This window comes from Hemiscyllium ocellatum, chromosome 19, assembly GCF_020745735.1.
Source record: "Hemiscyllium ocellatum isolate sHemOce1 chromosome 19, sHemOce1.pat.X.cur, whole genome shotgun sequence".
NCBI classification, from domain to species: domain Eukaryota; kingdom Metazoa; phylum Chordata; class Chondrichthyes; order Orectolobiformes; family Hemiscylliidae; genus Hemiscyllium; species Hemiscyllium ocellatum.
The window spans coordinates 4105808-4124350 of record NC_083419.1 but is presented as its reverse complement, the minus strand read 5'-3'; the positions used below and the strand labels follow the sequence as shown (position 1 = coordinate 4124350).

Below are 18543 nucleotides of genomic sequence, written 5' to 3'. Positions count from 1 at the left end.
TGTTCCGTTCTCTCCAGATGCTGCCAGACTTGCTGAATATTTCTGGCACTTTCTGTTTTATTTCAGATTTCCAGTATCTGCAGTATTGTATTCTGCGTTCTGAGGAGAAGGTTCGGTTTTGAAATTGAGGAATGATCAGGCCTCACTATTGCATATTTTACAGTGTGTCTGCAGGGTCTAACCCATGGTTGCTTGCTTTCAACACTTGACAGAAACCGTGTTGATTTTCCTTGACCTCTTCCTTTTCCAGTGATTGTCTGTTACTTCCTCAGCAACAATTCAACTCTGGATTTGACACCAGAAGACAAGGTAAGGTCATGGCTGTTTGTCAACCAAAACATGTTTTCACTTCCTTCCCATTACATTTGATCCCTTTAATTATTTTTGGACAGCCATAGTCTCATGGTAACTTAAAGGGGCTGACCTGCGTGCGGGAATGTGTGAGTAGCTGCGCAGTTCCAGAGGAGGGAGCACAGAGTGAGAGCTTTATACATTTATACAGTACAACCTCAGTTATCCAAACATCGACGATCCAAACTTTGGATTATCCGAACAAGACCTCAAGGTTCCGATGCTTGGGCTACTCCCTAAGCCTGTCAGATCAGTTATCCGAACATTCGATTATCCGAACAAAATACTCCTTGCCGGTGTTGTTCAGGTAATCAAGGTTGTACTGTACACGGACAGTGACTGAGTAGAGCACATTACGCACCTGTCAGGCACACTCTCCAATTTTTACCCGACTGATTTTGAGAATCAGACAAATCCAAAGCCAACGCACCGTATCAGATGCTTTTTTAGAGTGTATGGGTGATTTGTTTAAAGGTGTGCGACCTCCGGGTTTGTTCACACAGTGACGTATGCACTGTAACTTAAGGGGAACTGTAGTGGAACTGCATGGCTATGGGACAGTCCAGCTTTGAGGGAAAACTATTTAAAACAGACAAATGATCACAGGCTGAATACTGAATAACCACTTGGTGGGTAAGTTATTAAAAGCAGCCAAACATATGGGCACAATTTTAAACAGAAACTCAGCAGGTCTGACAGCATCTGAGAAGAGAGTTTCTTTTTTGAGTCCAGTGTGACTCTTTTTTGGAATTTCTCTGAAGAAAGTATATCAGACTCAACACGCTCGCTCTGTTTCTCTCTCTGCAACGCTGCCAGACCTGCTGAGTTTTTGCATGGTTCCCTGTTGTTTGTTTCAGATTTAGGACATCTGCAGTTTTTTGCTTTTGTTTGGGCACAACTTTATGACTCATCGCGTGGACGCTCCCTCAGTTTCAGTTGTGCTGAATAAGGGCAATTGACTGAATTCTGCCTGTCGGGAAATTGGAAAAAATCAGGGGCAGTGTTGATTTTATCCAACACCACCCCCAAGCCTGTGATTAAACCAATGAGTAAATTGGATGTGTGTAACATTGGCTTCCCACATATGTTACCAGTTGGAGAGTGAGATTAACATTGGACATATACTGTTTGAATCAGGGCCATGTGTATAGTGTAGGTAGTTGAATCAGGGTTGTGCATCTTCTTGTTACAAAATCCTACTATCTCACAGTCTCCTTTCCCCTACAGAAGGATTTTAGGGGTTGCAAGTTAAATTTTAGGGTTGTGAATTCTGAAGCAGCAATGGCTCCCTGCGGGTACTGACTGAATGCTAACGGCTGTGACGCCCCTTTAAGAAATTGCCATTTTTAAATAGTTGGTGTGGGCTAGCTGGCCAGATTCCTGATTTGAAAACACAGTGAAAATGTCAGTGCTTTTTGTTTTGAAAATCCTGTAGTTTAAACAGACTCCTGTTCTCACACCTCTCTGACTGTCCACACTCTGGGGACAAGCCAAAATAGGGCCATAATAGGATAAAGTTTGGGATGGACTGCTGAATGAACACAAATCACACTGCTAAAGTTACGTGCGAGGTTCAAACATGGGTTACTGCTAATTTAGAATTCCGTGCACAATTAGAAACCACAAACATGAATTGCTTATACAGGTTATGGTCCAATTTGTGCACACAAACATTTCCATTCGCCTGTCAAGCCTGGAATACGCACAGAACCCTGACAGTGCAATAACAGGCCAATCTGCCCATCCTGTCCATACTGCCCCTCTGAACAGCATCCCACCCCCTTTCACTCTGAATCTCCCATGGCCAACCCACCCAGCCTGCACTTCCCTGGCCACATGAGCCAAAGTTTACTCCAACATGGGCTTCAACTTACTTGAAAATTGTATTCAAAGAAAAAGATATTGCAAAATCAGAAACTGACTGGAAATTTCTAAATTGGTCTCTGAACGAGGACCAATAGTTACAGAAAATGTTTCACCTTCTCTCTGACGTACACAACAAAACCTCAACAGGAGACCACAAGCCTTGGGGGCTTGGGGAGGGATGCAGTGGGATCAGGGGAAGCTGGGAAGCATTGGAATTTGGCTGAGAAAAGGATGAGAGGGAGATGAACAAATAGAGAGACTGGAATTTGGGAGGAAGGAGAAGCTACATGAATTGTGCTGACCTTTGCCATTTAGAAAATGTTTAAATCTTATTATTTGCTGATGAAAAGAATTTATTGGAACAGTATTAAAATTATATTTTGCCTGAAAAAAATCTGGGTTAATCAAACTGATACATTGCAAAGAAGCACATGTTGGATAGCAATTATGAACTGAAAGGTAGACTTGATGTTGGGTATATGACCATAAGGGGCAGACACACTTGAGGTACAGAGGAGCCATTAACTGAGTGACTGCTGGAACCATTTTGAGGGCTGAATGGCCTCCTCCTATTAAAATGATAAAAGTACATCACTTTGATAATACCCAGAAGTGGTTCGGGTGAGGGGTACCTCCAACCAGTGAATCTTCAGCATCCTTTTATTAAACTTGGCCATGAGATGTGGCAGTCACTAGTGAGACCAACATTTGTTACACATTGCTCAAAGGAGAGCCTGGGCTGTGGGCCTGGAGTCACATGTAGGCCAGACCAGATAAGGATGGCAGATTTCCTCTGTAAAGGGCATTTATGGTTCAGATGGGCTTTTACAATTGACATATTCCATTGGACTAGCTACTTTTTTTTAAATCCAAATTTGCCCTGGTGGGATTTGAACCCATGCCCCTACAACATTAACCTGGACTCTCTGAGTTACTAGTCCAGTGATACTGCTACTGTGCCATCATCACCTCCAGCCTGGTTAGTGCTTGTACTGGGGGGTCACCTACAGCTTTAACCTCAATGACTGAAAATTTGCAGCCAGCCTGTTATTTTCTGATCTGAGCTGGAGCTAAAGAGAAACAGCTTCACGCTGAAGACTAATGCATGTCAATGATGTGGAGGAGCCAGTGTTGGGCTGGGACAGACAAAGTTAGATATTACACAACACCGGGTTTATTTGGAGGTACTAGCTATCAGAGCTTCATGGTGAAGGAACAATGCTCTGAAAGCCGGTGCTTCCAAATAAACCTACTGGATTATAACCTGGTGCTGTGTGATTTTAAACTTAATGCATGCCAAGCGTGACCTCCTGGCTGCTGTCCCTCAGATCTGTTTGAATTATGTTTTAGTTGCAGATTGTAGTTAAATCATTTTCTTCAATATGTCGCTCTCCCTTTCCTAGGGCTATGTTTATCATGTGGCCAGTGCAGTGTGTGAGTGGCTGGTTGCATTCAGCTTTAATTTCTTCTTCCTAACTTACATCAAGGAGTTTCAGGTAAGAATTAGTTTGAAATATTCACGAATTCAGTGCGTTCAGTCACCTCTGCAGGTGGATTGCAGAGTGTCAGTGTAATGTTGTTTCATGTTGCAGTTAAACTTCCATACAGCGGTGTCCACATTTCAAAAGCATCTCATTATCTGTAAAGTGCATTTGGACAACAGTGAAAGGCAAATCTGTTCTTTTAGTGTCTCTCCAACAGCACTCAAAGTTCAACACAATTCGGAGCAAAGCAATCCTACCTGATGGACATCCCAGACCACTGTGACACAATGCAGAGATCATAAAGCTCTAGTAAAAATAATGCATTTGATCCATTGACCCTGTTTCATCATTCAAGAAGCTCTAAACTGTGGTTTTAACTCTTTACCTGCATGTCTCCAATAACCCTCAACTCCCTTGCTGATAAAAAGTCCAACCTGGCCTTGAATGTAATCAATGATCCCGCCTCCAGTGCTCTCTGGGGAAGACAGTTCTGAAGGCTAGGTATTCTCAGAGAAGAAAATTTTCCTTAAATGAGATTCAATGTATAATTCAGACCCCACCCCGGAGATCTAGATTCCCTCCAGAGGGGAAACATCTTCTCAGCCTCCAGCCATTCAAGCTCCTGCAAAATCTTAAATATCTCATTAAGTATATCTCTCAATCTTCTAAGCTCCAATGAATAATGACTCAACCTGCTCAACTTTCCCTCATAAGACAACTCCTTTATCCCAGGAATCAATGGAGTGAGCCTTCTTTGATCTGCTGACAATGCAAGTCCATCCCTCCTGTAGTCAGTAGACCAGAACTGTACACAGTAATCCAGATGGAGTCTCACCAATGCCCTGCACAGTTGTAGCAAGCCCTTTGCAAATGATTCCCCTGCAAAAAAAGGGCAACAGGCCATTGCCTTCCTAATTACTTGCTGAATCTGCATGCTAACTTTACATCACTCATGTAACAGAACATGTATCACAGTATATGCAGTCTGTCTTCATTTAAATGATGTTCTGCTTTGCTATTCTCCCTACCAAAGTATGCAACCTCATATCTTCGTACATTATAATCCACCTGACAAATTTTACCGATTTACTTAACCAATCTTATAACTTTTTGTAGATTCCCTATATCCTTCGCGACAGCTTGCAACATCTGGACGATGAAGTGCAGCAACTCTCCAGGCTTCCTTTGATAGTACATGAGATCACATTCCCCTCCAAACCACACATTAACATGACTTGGAACCAGACCTCTGGAGGTCTATCTATGCCTCAGGGACAGCCACGCAGCTCACACCACCTCCTCAAGGGCAGTTAGGGATGGGCAATGCCCACATCACATGAACAAATAAGGAGTGGTCCTTGACCAGATCGGTTCCTCCAAGCTGTGCCACTGGATTACCAGAATAAATGTTGCTGGGCATCTTGGACTGGGCTCCCAAGTTTTCATCAATACTTCCCCTCCAAACTTTTCATTAAACACATTCCCTTTATAATAAGTGGAAAATCTCAGCCCTTCCCCTCTCCAATCCCACTCTCATGGAATTCTCATTACTTCACTTCTTACACCAAAGCCAACTTGTTTGTTTCCTCATTCTGTTCTGTTCAAACATTCCTGTGCACCCAACTGTTACTGAGCTAGGAAATAATTAATCCAGAAACTACATTCAAAATTCTTAAATTGAGAGATATAGAAAGGAACATACTCTCCCCACTTCTTACCCTGCTGTTCCCCTCTGGAGATAACCATGTGGATTTATAGCCTGCTTGTCTTTAGATGTGGCACCCACGTTGTGTTGCCCATCCCTGGCTTAATCCCCAGAATTGATGGTTTCTCTTGGAGTCACTGAGAGTGCTTGGATAACAGGCCCAAAGTCTGTTTAGTTTGACAGTTAACATTAACCAAGGCAGATACCCTTGTGATTGGGTCATGATCAGATTGAGGTTGGGAACAGGAACATGAGCCATTAGCAGGGGCCTGTGATTTCCATCCATGGCACAGGCATTAGACAAGTTGGCGTGGGAAACTGAGTCACATAACGGAAAAAAGGCCTGAACTTTCATAATCTCAGCCTATCCCAGAGTGTTTCACGGCCAATGAAGTCTTTTGAAATGTAGTTACCACTGCAATGAAGGAAGCATAGTAGCCAATTAGTGCATAGCAAGTTCCCACGAAGGAGATAATGACCATTAAATTTATTTTGGTGATGTTGAGAGAGATCGAATACAATTCTCTTCGTTAAAGGAATGATCCAGTTGGGTTTTCACAACAACTTCACAGTCACTTGTAATGGCAAGAGACGAGAGTTCTGAAAGATTAAATCCACATTTTTAAACTGTCTTGGTGGGTTTTGAACTGGATTTATGGTCAAGCATTTTCTGTACTGTTATGACTAACAGATGAATACCGTTGCAGGAAAGATAAGTGAAAAGATGACCAAAAGTTTGGTCGAAGAGTGAGGTTTAAGTTGGGACTTAAAAGAGCTTCGGCGGTTGGGTAGAGGGGTGGAGATATTTAGAAAGGGAATTCCAAAGGTTAGGCTAGACAGCTGATTGTGAGTCAAAAAGTGTGGTCCTGGAAGAGCACAGCCGGTCAGGCAGTATCCGAGGAGCAGGAGAGTCGACGTCTAGGGCATAAGCCCTTCATCAGGTGGGGGAATTAGGAATAGAGATGTGCAAGAAGCTGCAAGTGAGAGATAGAAAAGCAAATAAGTTTGTTAGGGCCAAGCAGCAGGAGTCTCAAACTCAAGCTTAAAGATTAACCTCCATCCACACATCAGCTGGCAGTCCCACCATATTAACATGTATATTGACTAATGATACACCATTCATGTCACTTGCTATAAAGTACTTTAAGCCAATCAGTTACCTTTAGAAATATAGATGTTGGCCGTGTAAGAGACATAGCAATGTGTACACAGCAAGTTCTCCCAAATAGCTAAGAGGCAATGAACAGGAAATCAGATTTAGAGATATAAGCTGAAGGATAAACATTGGAGAAATCCTCTGCTGTTGGAATAGAGCTGTGCAATCTTCCACATTCATCTAAGAAAGCAGGCAGGACTTGCTTTGAGTCTCATCTCAAAGATATCAGCTATGGGTGCAGCCCTCGTTCAGTACTGCACCCAGAGTGTCAGCCGAGATACAGGCTCCGGCTGCTGGGGCAGGGTGTGAATCCACTGTCCTCTGCCTCAGAGGCTGCTTCTGTTAAGTGCAGTGGTGGCCAGGGTGGGGAGGTGGTGGTGGGGTTGGGGAGATGGTGGTAAATGTTCTGACAGCCTTTTTTAAAAACATTTCTAAGTTCTGATATTGATCAGCCGCCTGTGCTGTTAGCTGTAAGCTTGCTGGGAATGGAAGATGCTTGTGTGAACCACTGAGAGTCAATTTTATTTCTTTCTTCAACAGACATTCACTGTAAGGGTAAAGGTCGTGTTACTTCAAGACTCACAGGATGAATGATAAAATATTTCCCAAAAGAGCACTGCTCTCTCATATTCAGGAAACATTTACTGGTCTCGGGAAAGTGAAGGCATCCATCAATATCCTTCGTTTCCTTTTTAATAGTTTCTATTTTATTCCATTATAAGCCACTCATATGTAATACTTCTTACAACAGTAACTTGCATTTATATAGCGCCTTTTAAAGTAGTGAAACATTGAGAGGTCCTTCACAGGAATGTTATCAGGAAGTAAGTGAAAGCAGGAGACCTTAGGGGAGCTGACCCCCGGTACACTTAATGCAGAGGTTTATGAATGGAATTCCAGAGTTTGCATCTTAAGGTATCTGAGAGATGAAGGATATTCCAGCATCACTCAACCCAGTGCAAATATAACTCCGACTGTGACCTTCCTCAAGATGTTTTACTATTTTAAACTTGCTTTGCATATCATTATTCCTTCAAAAATAACCTAGCTAGCTTCTGAATCATGATCAATCAATCTGCATCAATCCATTGGTAGAACAACAACCTGAATCCAAAAGACCTAGCCTTAAGATTGTTTAAATACCACAAACAGAAACCGATTGGATCTTAAGTTCACTGAGCATTCGAGCAGCTAATGTAAGATGGTTGTTCTGCAGTTGTGGTCACCTTCTTGACCTTTGCCCTTTTCCTGTCACATTGTGACGTTAAAGTACTGACTGGAAAGGTTCAGCACTCAAACTGCAAAGAGCAAGATTCACACTTGTACCTCTAATGTGAAAGCACAGCTGCTGTCCTCAGAGTACTTGAAGCATGACATTTGAGAGTCTGTTTACAACAACTTTTCTTGTGCCTTTAACATTGTTAAATATTCCCAAGGTACTTGATCTAACACACACTACAAAAGGATTTAAGTTCAGAAGGGGGACTGCCTTACTGAGTTATATGGTGACCTTGGTGAAATCACATTATGATGTGTGGTTTTAGTGTCACTACCTAAGAGTGTCAGAAATCACATGACACCAGGTTATAGTCCCACAGGTTTATTTGAAATCACAAGCTTTTGAAGCAGGGCTCCAAAAGCTTGTGATTTCAAATAAACTTGTTGGACTATAACTTGGTGTCGCGTGACTTTTGACTTTGTCCGTCCAAGTCATGGCTACCGAAGAGAGAATATATTTGCCATTGAGGAAGTGCAGTGGAGGTGCACTAGGCTAATGTTGGGGATAGCAAGACTGCCTTATGAGGAGATTGGTTCAACAGGGCCTGTATACATTTTTGGATTTTAAAGTCATCAGGAATATTGGAGGAAAGTGGGAATATGGCATTGAGATAGGAGAATCATCCATGATCATATTGAAGGGAGGAGCAGGTTGAAAGACCCTACTCTTGCCTCTAGCATGGTGACTCAGTGGTTAGCATTGCTGCCTCACACAGCTAAGGAGCCAGGTTCAATTCCAGCCTTGGGTGACTGTCTGTGTGGAGTTTTAACATTCTCCCTGTGTTTGTGTGGGTTTCTGCCTGGTGCTCCGATTTCCTCCCACAGACCAACAATGTGCAGATTAGGGCGGATTGGCCATGCTAAATTGCCTATAATGTTCAGTGATGTGTAGGCTTGGTGCATTAGTCAGGGGTAAATGTAGGGGAATGGGTCTGGTGGGTTACCCTTCAGAGGGTCAGTGTGAACTTGTTGGGCCGAAGGGCCTGTTTTCACACTTTTGGGATTCTATGACGATTTTATGTTTTTCACACATTTGAGAAAACATTAGGGGGAGATCTTCAGATAGTTAAAGGTGTAATTTTTAAGGAACACCCTGGAGGAGGAGAAGGACATGGGGAGGCTTAAGGAAGGAATGCCAGAGCTCAAGTTCCAAACATTGACCACCTGATTAAAATTAAGCCTGTGCAGAAGGCCCGGACTGAAGGAGCACAGAGATTTTAGAGGCTGGGGAAATCTCATCGAAAGGAAAAGGCAAGACCATGGAGGAATGAGAAGTTTATTTTGTTTATTCTCTCACGGGATGTTGGTGTTACTGGCTGGGCCAGCATTTATTGTCCATCCCTAATCGCCCAGAGAGCAGTTGTGTCTCAACTACATTGCTGTGGGTCTGGAGTCACATGTAGGCCAAACCAGGTCAGGATGGCAGTTTCCTTCCCTGAAGGGCATTTATGGGCCAGGTGGGTTTTTCCCAACAATTGGTAATGGTTTCATGGTCACCATTGGACTCTTAATTCCAAATTTACTTGAATTCAAATTCCACTATCTGCTAAAGCAAGATTCAAACCCAGGTCCAGTTATCATTAGCCAGAGGGGTTATGGGGGCGATTGGAATATAGTGCGAGTTTGAATACAGGTAGCAAGGTTAGGATGAGCTGAGGTTTAATGAGGGTGGAAAGGGGGGAGGTTGGCCAGTGGAGCATTGAGATGGTCAAGTTAAACAGAATGTGGGTTTCAGCAGCGGTCAGACTCACTTCATTCACAACAGCAAGAACCGCTGAGCTGGAGCGCTCACCCTGTCGGACAAAGGCATGCTTACACCATGAAAAATGGCAAAGAGAGCTACCTCTCACCCTCAAACTCATCTTCTTGTAGATAAATCACAATTAATTGGATTAGTTTTGATGCTGGATCATTCTGATAAATTCAAATCAAAATATATTGTGGGTCGGGTGGTCATGAATGTCTGTTTTGGCCAAACATTCCTCCTGATAATTTATGTATTTTGCGTGCAAATTATACACTTTTAAATTGATGAAGGCATTAAGATACTGTTCATCAAGTAATTAAACTTTTAAAGTTTAATGGAGAGATATTAAACAGAGGTCTATTTTTTGTTCTGAACAAAATGTTTACTACAGTTTTTGATACAATATATTTTAATAATAAAGAATATTTTAACAAATTACGTTTGTTGTTTTAATTCTTTGATCACCCCACTCTCCCTTTTGACTTCCCCCCCTGAACATTTCTTGAAGCACAAATCATTTCTGTGCCCAGGTGTCCCCATGTTCCTTCGACAATGCTTTCAAGTTATACTGTGCCTTCAGTGTTACACACGAGCACTTTAAGGCCGAGTGCAATGCTGAACAAAGCCACATTGGGAGTTATTAGGTTAGATGACCAAAGTCTTTGCCAAGAGGTAAGTGTTAAACCATGTCTGAGAAGGAAAGGTGAGTTGAAGACCCAGGCAGCTGAAGGCACTGCTACCAAATGGAAGAGGCACTAAACTCTGGGCCACACTGAAGCCAGACTAACAGTACGGAGGGCTTGAGGCTAAAGGGGTAGATGGGGAAGGGTGAGGCCATGCAGGGATTTGAAAACAAGATGACAATTTTGAAATAACACTTTTTTAAAGATGGGAGCAGAGTGAGAGTCCCCAGCCAGAGCCTGTCCGCTCCATTTGATCCTTTTCATGTTTTGTTGCCTTTTTCTTCTTACTTCCCCTCCTTGAGCTTTGAGTGAAGTCATTGTGGACTCCGAGGGTCAAGGTGAAGGTCTGGCTTGCTCTGGTTTGGAAGGACTGTTACTCTAAAGTCATTTCATTTTCTAATTTATTCTTATAATTTTGTACTTGCATACCTAATACAGTGTGAAATCTGTAATGGCGGACTTCCTTTTTCTATCTTTTTGTCTAAGAATCTGTATCTAAGATGGCGCCTTATACTTGTAAGCTTTACACTGTGCTCATTCGAGTACACATGATAGGACATAGTGAGGACTGCAGATGCTGAAGATCAGAGTGGAGTGGTGCTGGAAAAGCACAGCAGGTCAGCCCCCCAAAATTCCTGATGAAGGGCTTATGCCCAAAATGTCGATTCTCCTGCTCCTCAGATGCTGCCTGACCTGCTGTGCTTTTCCAGCACCACACTCTCACCTCCAGCCTTTGATAGGGTGCCACACAGGAGGATCTTACATAAGGTAAGGGCCCATGGTTTTGTGGGCAAGGCATTGTCATGGATAAAGGATTGGCTGAATGGCAGAAGGCAGAGAATAGAGATAAAGGGGCCTTTCTCAGGATGGCAGGGGGTCACCAGTGGAGTTCCACAGGAGTCCATGTTGGGACCACAACTATTCACATTATTTATTAATGATCTGGATGAAGGAATTGAGAGCGTTGATGCTAAGTTTGCAGATAGAACATAGAACATAGAACAATACAGCGCAGTACAGGCCCTTTGGCCCTCGATGTTGCACCGATCCAAGCCCACCTAACCTACACTAGCCCACTATCCTCCATATGCCTATCCAATGCCCGTTTAAATGCCCATAAAGAGGGAGAGTCCACCACTGTTACTGGCAGGGCATTCCATGAACTCACGACTCGCTGAGTAAAGAATCTACCCCTAACATCTATACCTACCACCCCTTAATTTAAAGCTATGCCCTCTCGTAATAGCTGACTCCATATGTGGAAAAAGGTTCTCATAGTCAACCCTATCTAAACCCCTAATCATTTTGTACACCTCTATCAAGTCACCCCTAAACCTTCTTTTCTCCAATGAAAACAGCCCCAAGTGCCTCAGCCTTTCCTCATACGATCTTCCTAGCATACCAGGCAACATCCTGGTAAACCTCCTTTGCACCCGTTCCAGTGCCTCACATCCTTCCTATAGTATGGCGACCAAAACTGCACACAACTCCAGATGCGGCCGCACCAGAGTCCTATACAACTGCAACATGACCTCAGGACTCCGGAACTCAATTCCTCTACCAATAAAAGCCAGTACACCATATGCCTTCTTCACAGCGCTATTTACCTGGGTGGCAACTTTCAGAGATCTGTGTACATGGACACCAAGATCCCTCTGCTCATCCACACTACCAAGTATCCGACCATTAGCCCAGTACCCCATCTTCTTGTTACTCTTACCAAAGTGAATCATTTCACACTTACCTACATTGATCTCCATTTGCCACCTTTCTGCCCAGCTCTGCAGCTTATCTATATCCCGCTGTAACCTGCCACATCCTTCCTCACTGTCAACAACTCCACCGACTTTCGTATCATCCGCAAACTTGCTCACCCAACCTTCTAGCCCCTCCTCCAGGTCATTTATAAAAATGACAAACAGCAATGGTCCCAAAACAGATCCTTGTGGAACACCGCTGGTAACTGCACTCCAAGATGAACCTTTACCATCAACTACTACCCTCTGTCTTCTTCCAGCCAGCCAATTCCTAATCCAAACCTCCAACTCCCCCTCAATGCCATACCTCCATATTTTTTGCAGTAGCCTACCATGGGGAACCTTATCAAACACCTTACTAAAATCCATATACACCACATCTACCGCTTTACCCTCGCCCACCTCCTTAGTCACCTTCTCAAAGAATTCAATAAGGTTTGTGAGGCCCGACCTGCCCTTCATAAAACCATGCTGACTATCCTTGATCACATCATTCCCATCCAGATGTTCATAAATCCTATCCCTTATAATTCTAAGACTTTGCCCACATCAGAGGTAAGACTCACCGGCCGATAGTTACTAGGGTTATCCCTACTCCCCTTCTTGAATAAGAGAACCACATTTGCTATCCTCCAGTCTTCTGGCACTATTCCTGTGGACAACGAGGACATAAAAATCAAGGCCAATGGCTCTGCAATCTCCTCCCTTGCTTCCCAGAGAATCCTAGGATAAATGCCATCAGGCCCAGGGGATTTATCTATATTCACCCTTTCCAGAATTTCCAACACCTCTTCCCTACATATCTCAAAGCCATCCATTCTAATTAATTGTGACTCAGTATTCACATCGGCAATAATGTCCTGTTCCTGAGTGAATACTGATGAAAAGTATTCATTCAGTGTCTCCCCAATTTCTTCAGCCTCGACACGCAACTTCCCACTACTATCCTTGACTGGACCTATTCCTACCCTAGTCATTCTTTTATTCCTGACATACCTATAGAAAGCCTTTGGGTTTTCCCTAATCCTACCAACCAAGGACTTCTCATGTCCCCTCCTTGCTGCTCTTAGCTCTCTCTTTAGATCCTTCCTGGCTACCTTATAACTCTCAATCGCCCCAATCGATCCTTTACACCTCATCTTTACATAGGCCGCCCTCTTCCCTCTAACACGGGATTCAAATTCCTTATTAAACCACGGCTCCCTCACACGACCCTTTCCTCCCTGCCTGACAGGTACATACTTATCAAGGACACTCAATAGTTGCTCCTTGAACAAGCTCCACATATCGATTGCACCCATCCCTTGAAGCCTACTTTTCCAAGCCACACATCCTAAGTCATGCCTCACTGCATCATAATTTCCCTGCCCTCAACTATAACTCTTGCCCTGTAGTGCACACTTATCCCTCTCCATCACTAAAGTAAAAGTCACCAAATTGGGGTCACTGTCCCCAAAGTGCTCACCTACCTCCAATTCTAACACCTAATTCGTTACCCAGAACCAAATCCAGTATGGCCTCACCTCCTGTTGGCCTGTCTACATATTGTGTCAGGAAACCCTCCTGCACACATTGGACAAACAGCGACCCATCTAACGTACTCGAGCTATAGCTTCCCCAGTCAATTTCTGGAAAGTTTAAGTCCTCCATAACAACCACCCTATTACTTTCACTCTTCTCCCGAATCATCCTTGCAATCCTTTCTTCTACGTCTCTAGGACTATTAGGAGGCCTGTAGAAAACTCCTAACAGGGTGACCTCACCTTTCCTATTTCTAACCTCAGCCCAAACTACCTCAGATGGTGAGTCTTCATCCATCGTCCTTTCCACTACTGTAATACTATCTTTGACAAGCAATGCCACACCTCCCCTTCTTTTACCCCCACCTCTGACCCTGCTAAAACATTTAAACCCTGGAACCTGCAACAACCAATCTTGTCCCTGTTCTAACCATGTCTCCGTAATAGTCACAACATCGAACTCCCAGGTACCAACCCACGCTGCAAGTTCACCTACCTTATTTCGTATACTTCTCGCATTGAAGTATACACACTTCAAGCCACCTTCCTGTTTACAGGCACTCTCCTTCGAGATTGATGTCATGTTCCTAACCTCCCTACACTCCAGGTCCTGCACCCTAAAGCTACAGTCTAGGTTCCCATGCCCCTGCAGAGTTAGTTTAAACCCCCCGAAAGAACACTAGCAAACCTCCCCCCAAGGATACTGGTGCCCCTCAGGTTCAGGTGTAGACCATCCTGTTTATAGATGACAGAAGGATAGATGGAGGGACAAGTATTGAGGAAGCAGGGAACCTGCAGAGAGAATTGAACAGGCTAGGAGTGCAGGCAAAGTAGTGGCAGATTGAATACAATGTGGGAAAATGTGAGATTATGCACTTTGGTGGGAAGAATAGAGGCACAGATTTACTAAAAGGGGAAGGCTTTAAAAATCTGAAGTACAAAGGGCCTTGGGAGTTCGGCTCAGGATTCTCAATGTTAACACGCAGGTTCAGTTGGCAACTAGGAAGGCAAATGCAATGTGAACATTCATTTCAAGAGGGCGAGAATACAAGCAAAGATGTACTGCTGAGGCTGTATAAGGCTTGGGTCTGACCAAAATTTGGGAATATTATGAGCACTTTTTGGACCCATATCTAAGGAAGGATGTGCTGGGGTTGCAGAGGACCAAAGGAGAATGGTCCCAGAAATGGAGGACTCTGGGTCTGTACTCAATAGAGTTTAGAAAGTTGGGAGGGGATCTGATTGAAACTTCCAAAATGCTGAGAGGACTGGATAGTGGACATGAAAATGTTTCCACGAGTAGGAGAGACTAAGAACCAAGGGGACAGGGTCAGATTGAAGGGACGACCTTTTAGAACTGAGATGAGGAGGAATTTCTTCAGTCAGTGGGTGGTGTATACGTGGAACTCATTGCCTGAGAGGGCTGTGAAGGCCAAGTCATCTGAGTGTTAAAGACAGAGGTAGAGAGGTTCTTGACCAAGGGTTACAGGGAGAAGGCAAGAGAATGGGGTTGAGAAACATATCAGCCATGATCAAATCATGGAGCAGATTCGATGGGCTGCAGGACCTAATTCTGTTCCTAAATCTCATGGTCATTGTATTATCAACAATTCCTTTCTTTGCCTCTCTTTTTAAAATCTCTTTCAGCACTGTCTCTGTGTATTTTATTCACTCGTTCCTTGTCATCAGCATAAATACCACTCGTTCTGAGAGGGTGTGGTCACCTCTACAGGATCGTGCAGATGGTGGTCTTTCCATTCAGCTGCTGGCCCTGTCCTTTTGGGCAGTAGAAGTTTCAGATTGGAAGGTGCTGTTGGTGGACCCTTAGTGAGACACTGCAGTGCATGTTGTAGATGGTACACATTACTGTGCCTATACCAGTGATTAAGGAATTGAATATGGAAGTGGTGGACCTGGTGCCAATCAAGCAGGCTTCTTTGTTCTGGATGGTGGTAAGTTTCTTGAGTGTTGTTGGAGCCATACCCATCCAGGCAAGTGGGGAGTATTCCATCACACTCCTGACTTGTGCCTTGTCGATGGTGGAATCTAATGACTTGCTCCTCCTGCAGACTCATTCTCGATGTGTGAAGACACTCCGATCCCTCTGTGCTGCAGAGTTTTGCAATCTCTCATTATTCAAATAACAAGCTCTGCCAGAGCTATGATCTACTGGATGTCACTGCCTGGGTCAGCAGTTACTGCCCATCCCAACTGCCCTTGAAAAGGTGGGGGTGAGCTGCCTTCTTGAACCACTGCAGTCTGTGTGCTGTAGGTTGACCCCCAATGCCCTTAGGGAGGGAATTCCAGGATTTTAACCCAGTGACAATGAAAGAATGGCAATATATTTCCAAGTTAGGATGGTGAGTGGCTTGGAGGGGAACTTGCAGGGGGTGCTGTATCTCCTACCCTTGTTCTTCTAGATGGAAGTGGTCATGGATTTGGACTGTGCTATCTCAAGATCTTTGGTGAATTTCTGCAATGCATCTTATAGATAGCAAATACTAGAGTTACTTAGCGTCGTTGTTACAGGGAGTGGATGTTTGTGGATGTGGTGCTAATCAAGTGGGCTGCTTTGTTCAGGATGGTGGTAAGATTCTTGAGAGTTATTGGAGCTGCCCCCACCCAGGTGAGTAGGGAGTATTCCATCACATTCCTGACTTGTGCCTTGTAGACGGTGGAGACAGAAGGTGAATTACTCCCCACAGAATTCCTGAATGTGATTCCTAATTTTGTCCTGAATTATAATTTCCTGACCACTGGAGTTAAACTGACTGACCGGGTGGTATTGGGCTTATCTTTGCACCCTTTAACAAGGGTATTATATTTGCAGTTCTCCAGTCCTCTGGCACCGTCCTAGAGACAAAGCATGGCTGAAAAATATTACCTCTGCAATTTCCACTCACTTCTCAGTTTTGCAAGATTATCTCTCTGGTCCTCATCCTTTATCAACTCCAAATAAAGTGTAATCAGTGCCAAACAGTGTGGTGCTGGAAAAGCACAGCAGGTCAGGCAGCTTCCAGGGAGCAGGAGAGTCAACGTTTCGAGCATGAGCCTTTCATCAGGAATTCCTGATAAAGGGCTTATGCCTGAAACATCGACGTTCCTGCTCCTTGGATGCTGTCTGACCTGCTGTGCTTTTCCAGCACCACACTGTTTGTCACTGATCTCCTGTACCTGCAGTCTGCACTTTCTCCCTGTAAATACTGTACAGACAGCCTGTCCGATACCACTTCCTTATAGATTCTAAACCTTTCAGGCAAAACCGAACGAGCTGTGGCTGTTGAAAATTAGAAACATAAACAGAAATTTCTGGAGAAACTCAGCAGGTCTGGCAGCATCCGTGAAGAGAAATCAGAGTTAACCTTTTGGGTCTGGTGACCCTTCCTCAGAACTGACTTGCTTAGCTTCTCCAGCAATTTCTGTTGGTGTTTCTAATCCCTCTGGTGTCTGAATTACAATTACTTTCACCATAACTACTTTTTCATGAATAAAGACTGATGCGAAATAGGAGAAAGTTACATTTAGTTCTTTGGGAGATTCCAGGAATAATGGTGTGAGCAGGAAGAGCAGCCATCGCAAGCAGTGCTCTGGGAAATGATTAGATGGATAAGAATGGAATCCCATCCCATTTGGAAGACAATGCAGAGGGTTTGGAGGAGGACTGTCTGTTCAACTGTGTAAAAGGCTGCAGGCAACTTCAGGAGGAGAAAAAGGGAAGGTTTACTTTTTTAAGAGTCATGCAGGATGTCACAACTTGGGATATGAATGGACGTAAATGTTAAAAATCACACAACAGGTACCTGTTGGATTGTAACCTGGTGTTGTGTGATTTTAACCTTGAACACCCCAGTCCAACACCGGCACCTCCACATCATGACAAACTGTTAGCTCCCCTCAACAAAGAGAGTGGACAGCAGCGCCCTCAATTGGTTTAAAGGTTAAATTGCAATGATGTGATGCAAAACCATTTGACTTTTTTAATATTTACAATTCTTTGTGCTCATTAATGGATGGCAATGCTATAAACACAAGGAGGTGGGGTGATGAATCTACCCCAAATTCCCAGTGTAAATTTATTCTCGGGAGCAACTAGAGAAAAATCAACCCATGCATTAAAATCAACACCCCCAACCTGTGCTTAAATGGAAGGACATGTTAAGGTGCTGCTCCTCCAGAACCAGGTGAATTCTCACCTGTTCTTGTTGCTCAGTGACAGAAGACCATTTTGTGTTCCTGTCTTACAGGCTGAACTGACTCTGGCTTAACACTCTGGCCTGGACTGGGAAATTGCTGAAACATTTTTTTGATGCTAAGAGTTTCGAAATATTTCTGCAAACACTCATTTATTTTGTTGTTATTTTAGTGAATCACAATGACCTCATTTGGTGAATTCTCTTAGACTGAAAGACCCCGAAACAGTAAACGAGAAATCAGTGTTTTGGAGTTCGACAGCTGAGCTGACAGGACACGATGTTTTAATAGAAAGCTGTGTGTGTGTGTGTGTGTGTGTGTGTGTGTGAGACAGAGAGAGAGATACCACAGTCAGAATGTATATTCCAAGACCTCAAGTCATCTCAAAATATTTGATAGTCAAAAACTATTCAAGTATAGACAGTGTTATAATGTGGGCAAAGGGCATCAAATTTGCACAGTTCTAAGAACACACAAACTGCAATTGGATAAATTATAAGATAATTTGTTTTAAAGGGGCCAGTTAGCTCAGTTAATTACACAGTTGGCTTGTGGATCAGATTGACAGCAACTATTAGGGATTTAATCCGTATCCTGGTTAGGACTTAGGTACTGTTTCCATGCTCTGCTCGGTAACATAAGGATTTTGTTTCGCTGTGGTTTGGAGAATAATCACCCAAGATCTCCTCTGCACCCTTTCCAATGCTTCCATGTTCCTCCCTATAATGCGGCAACCAGAATTGTATGCAATACTCTAAGTGCAGCCACACCAATGTCTCGTACAGCTTCAACATGACTTCGTGGC

General features: G+C 43.7%; 1 protein-coding gene across 1 annotated transcript in view; it reads left to right on the top strand.

The window, feature by feature from the left end:
* dram1 (DNA-damage regulated autophagy modulator 1) overlaps positions 1 to 10022 on the top strand; it is a 33127-nt gene extending 23105 nt beyond the window's left edge. Inside the window, exons 5-7 of the mRNA XM_060839200.1 lie at positions 251 to 309; positions 3621 to 3713; positions 7103 to 10022. Coding sequence (XP_060695183.1) covers positions 251 to 309; positions 3621 to 3713; positions 7103 to 7156 — 206 coding nt within the window. The 3' untranslated portion in view covers positions 7157 to 10022. The remainder of the gene's footprint in view (positions 1 to 250; positions 310 to 3620; positions 3714 to 7102) is intronic.
* The last annotated feature ends 8521 nt before the right edge of the window (positions 10023 to 18543 follow it).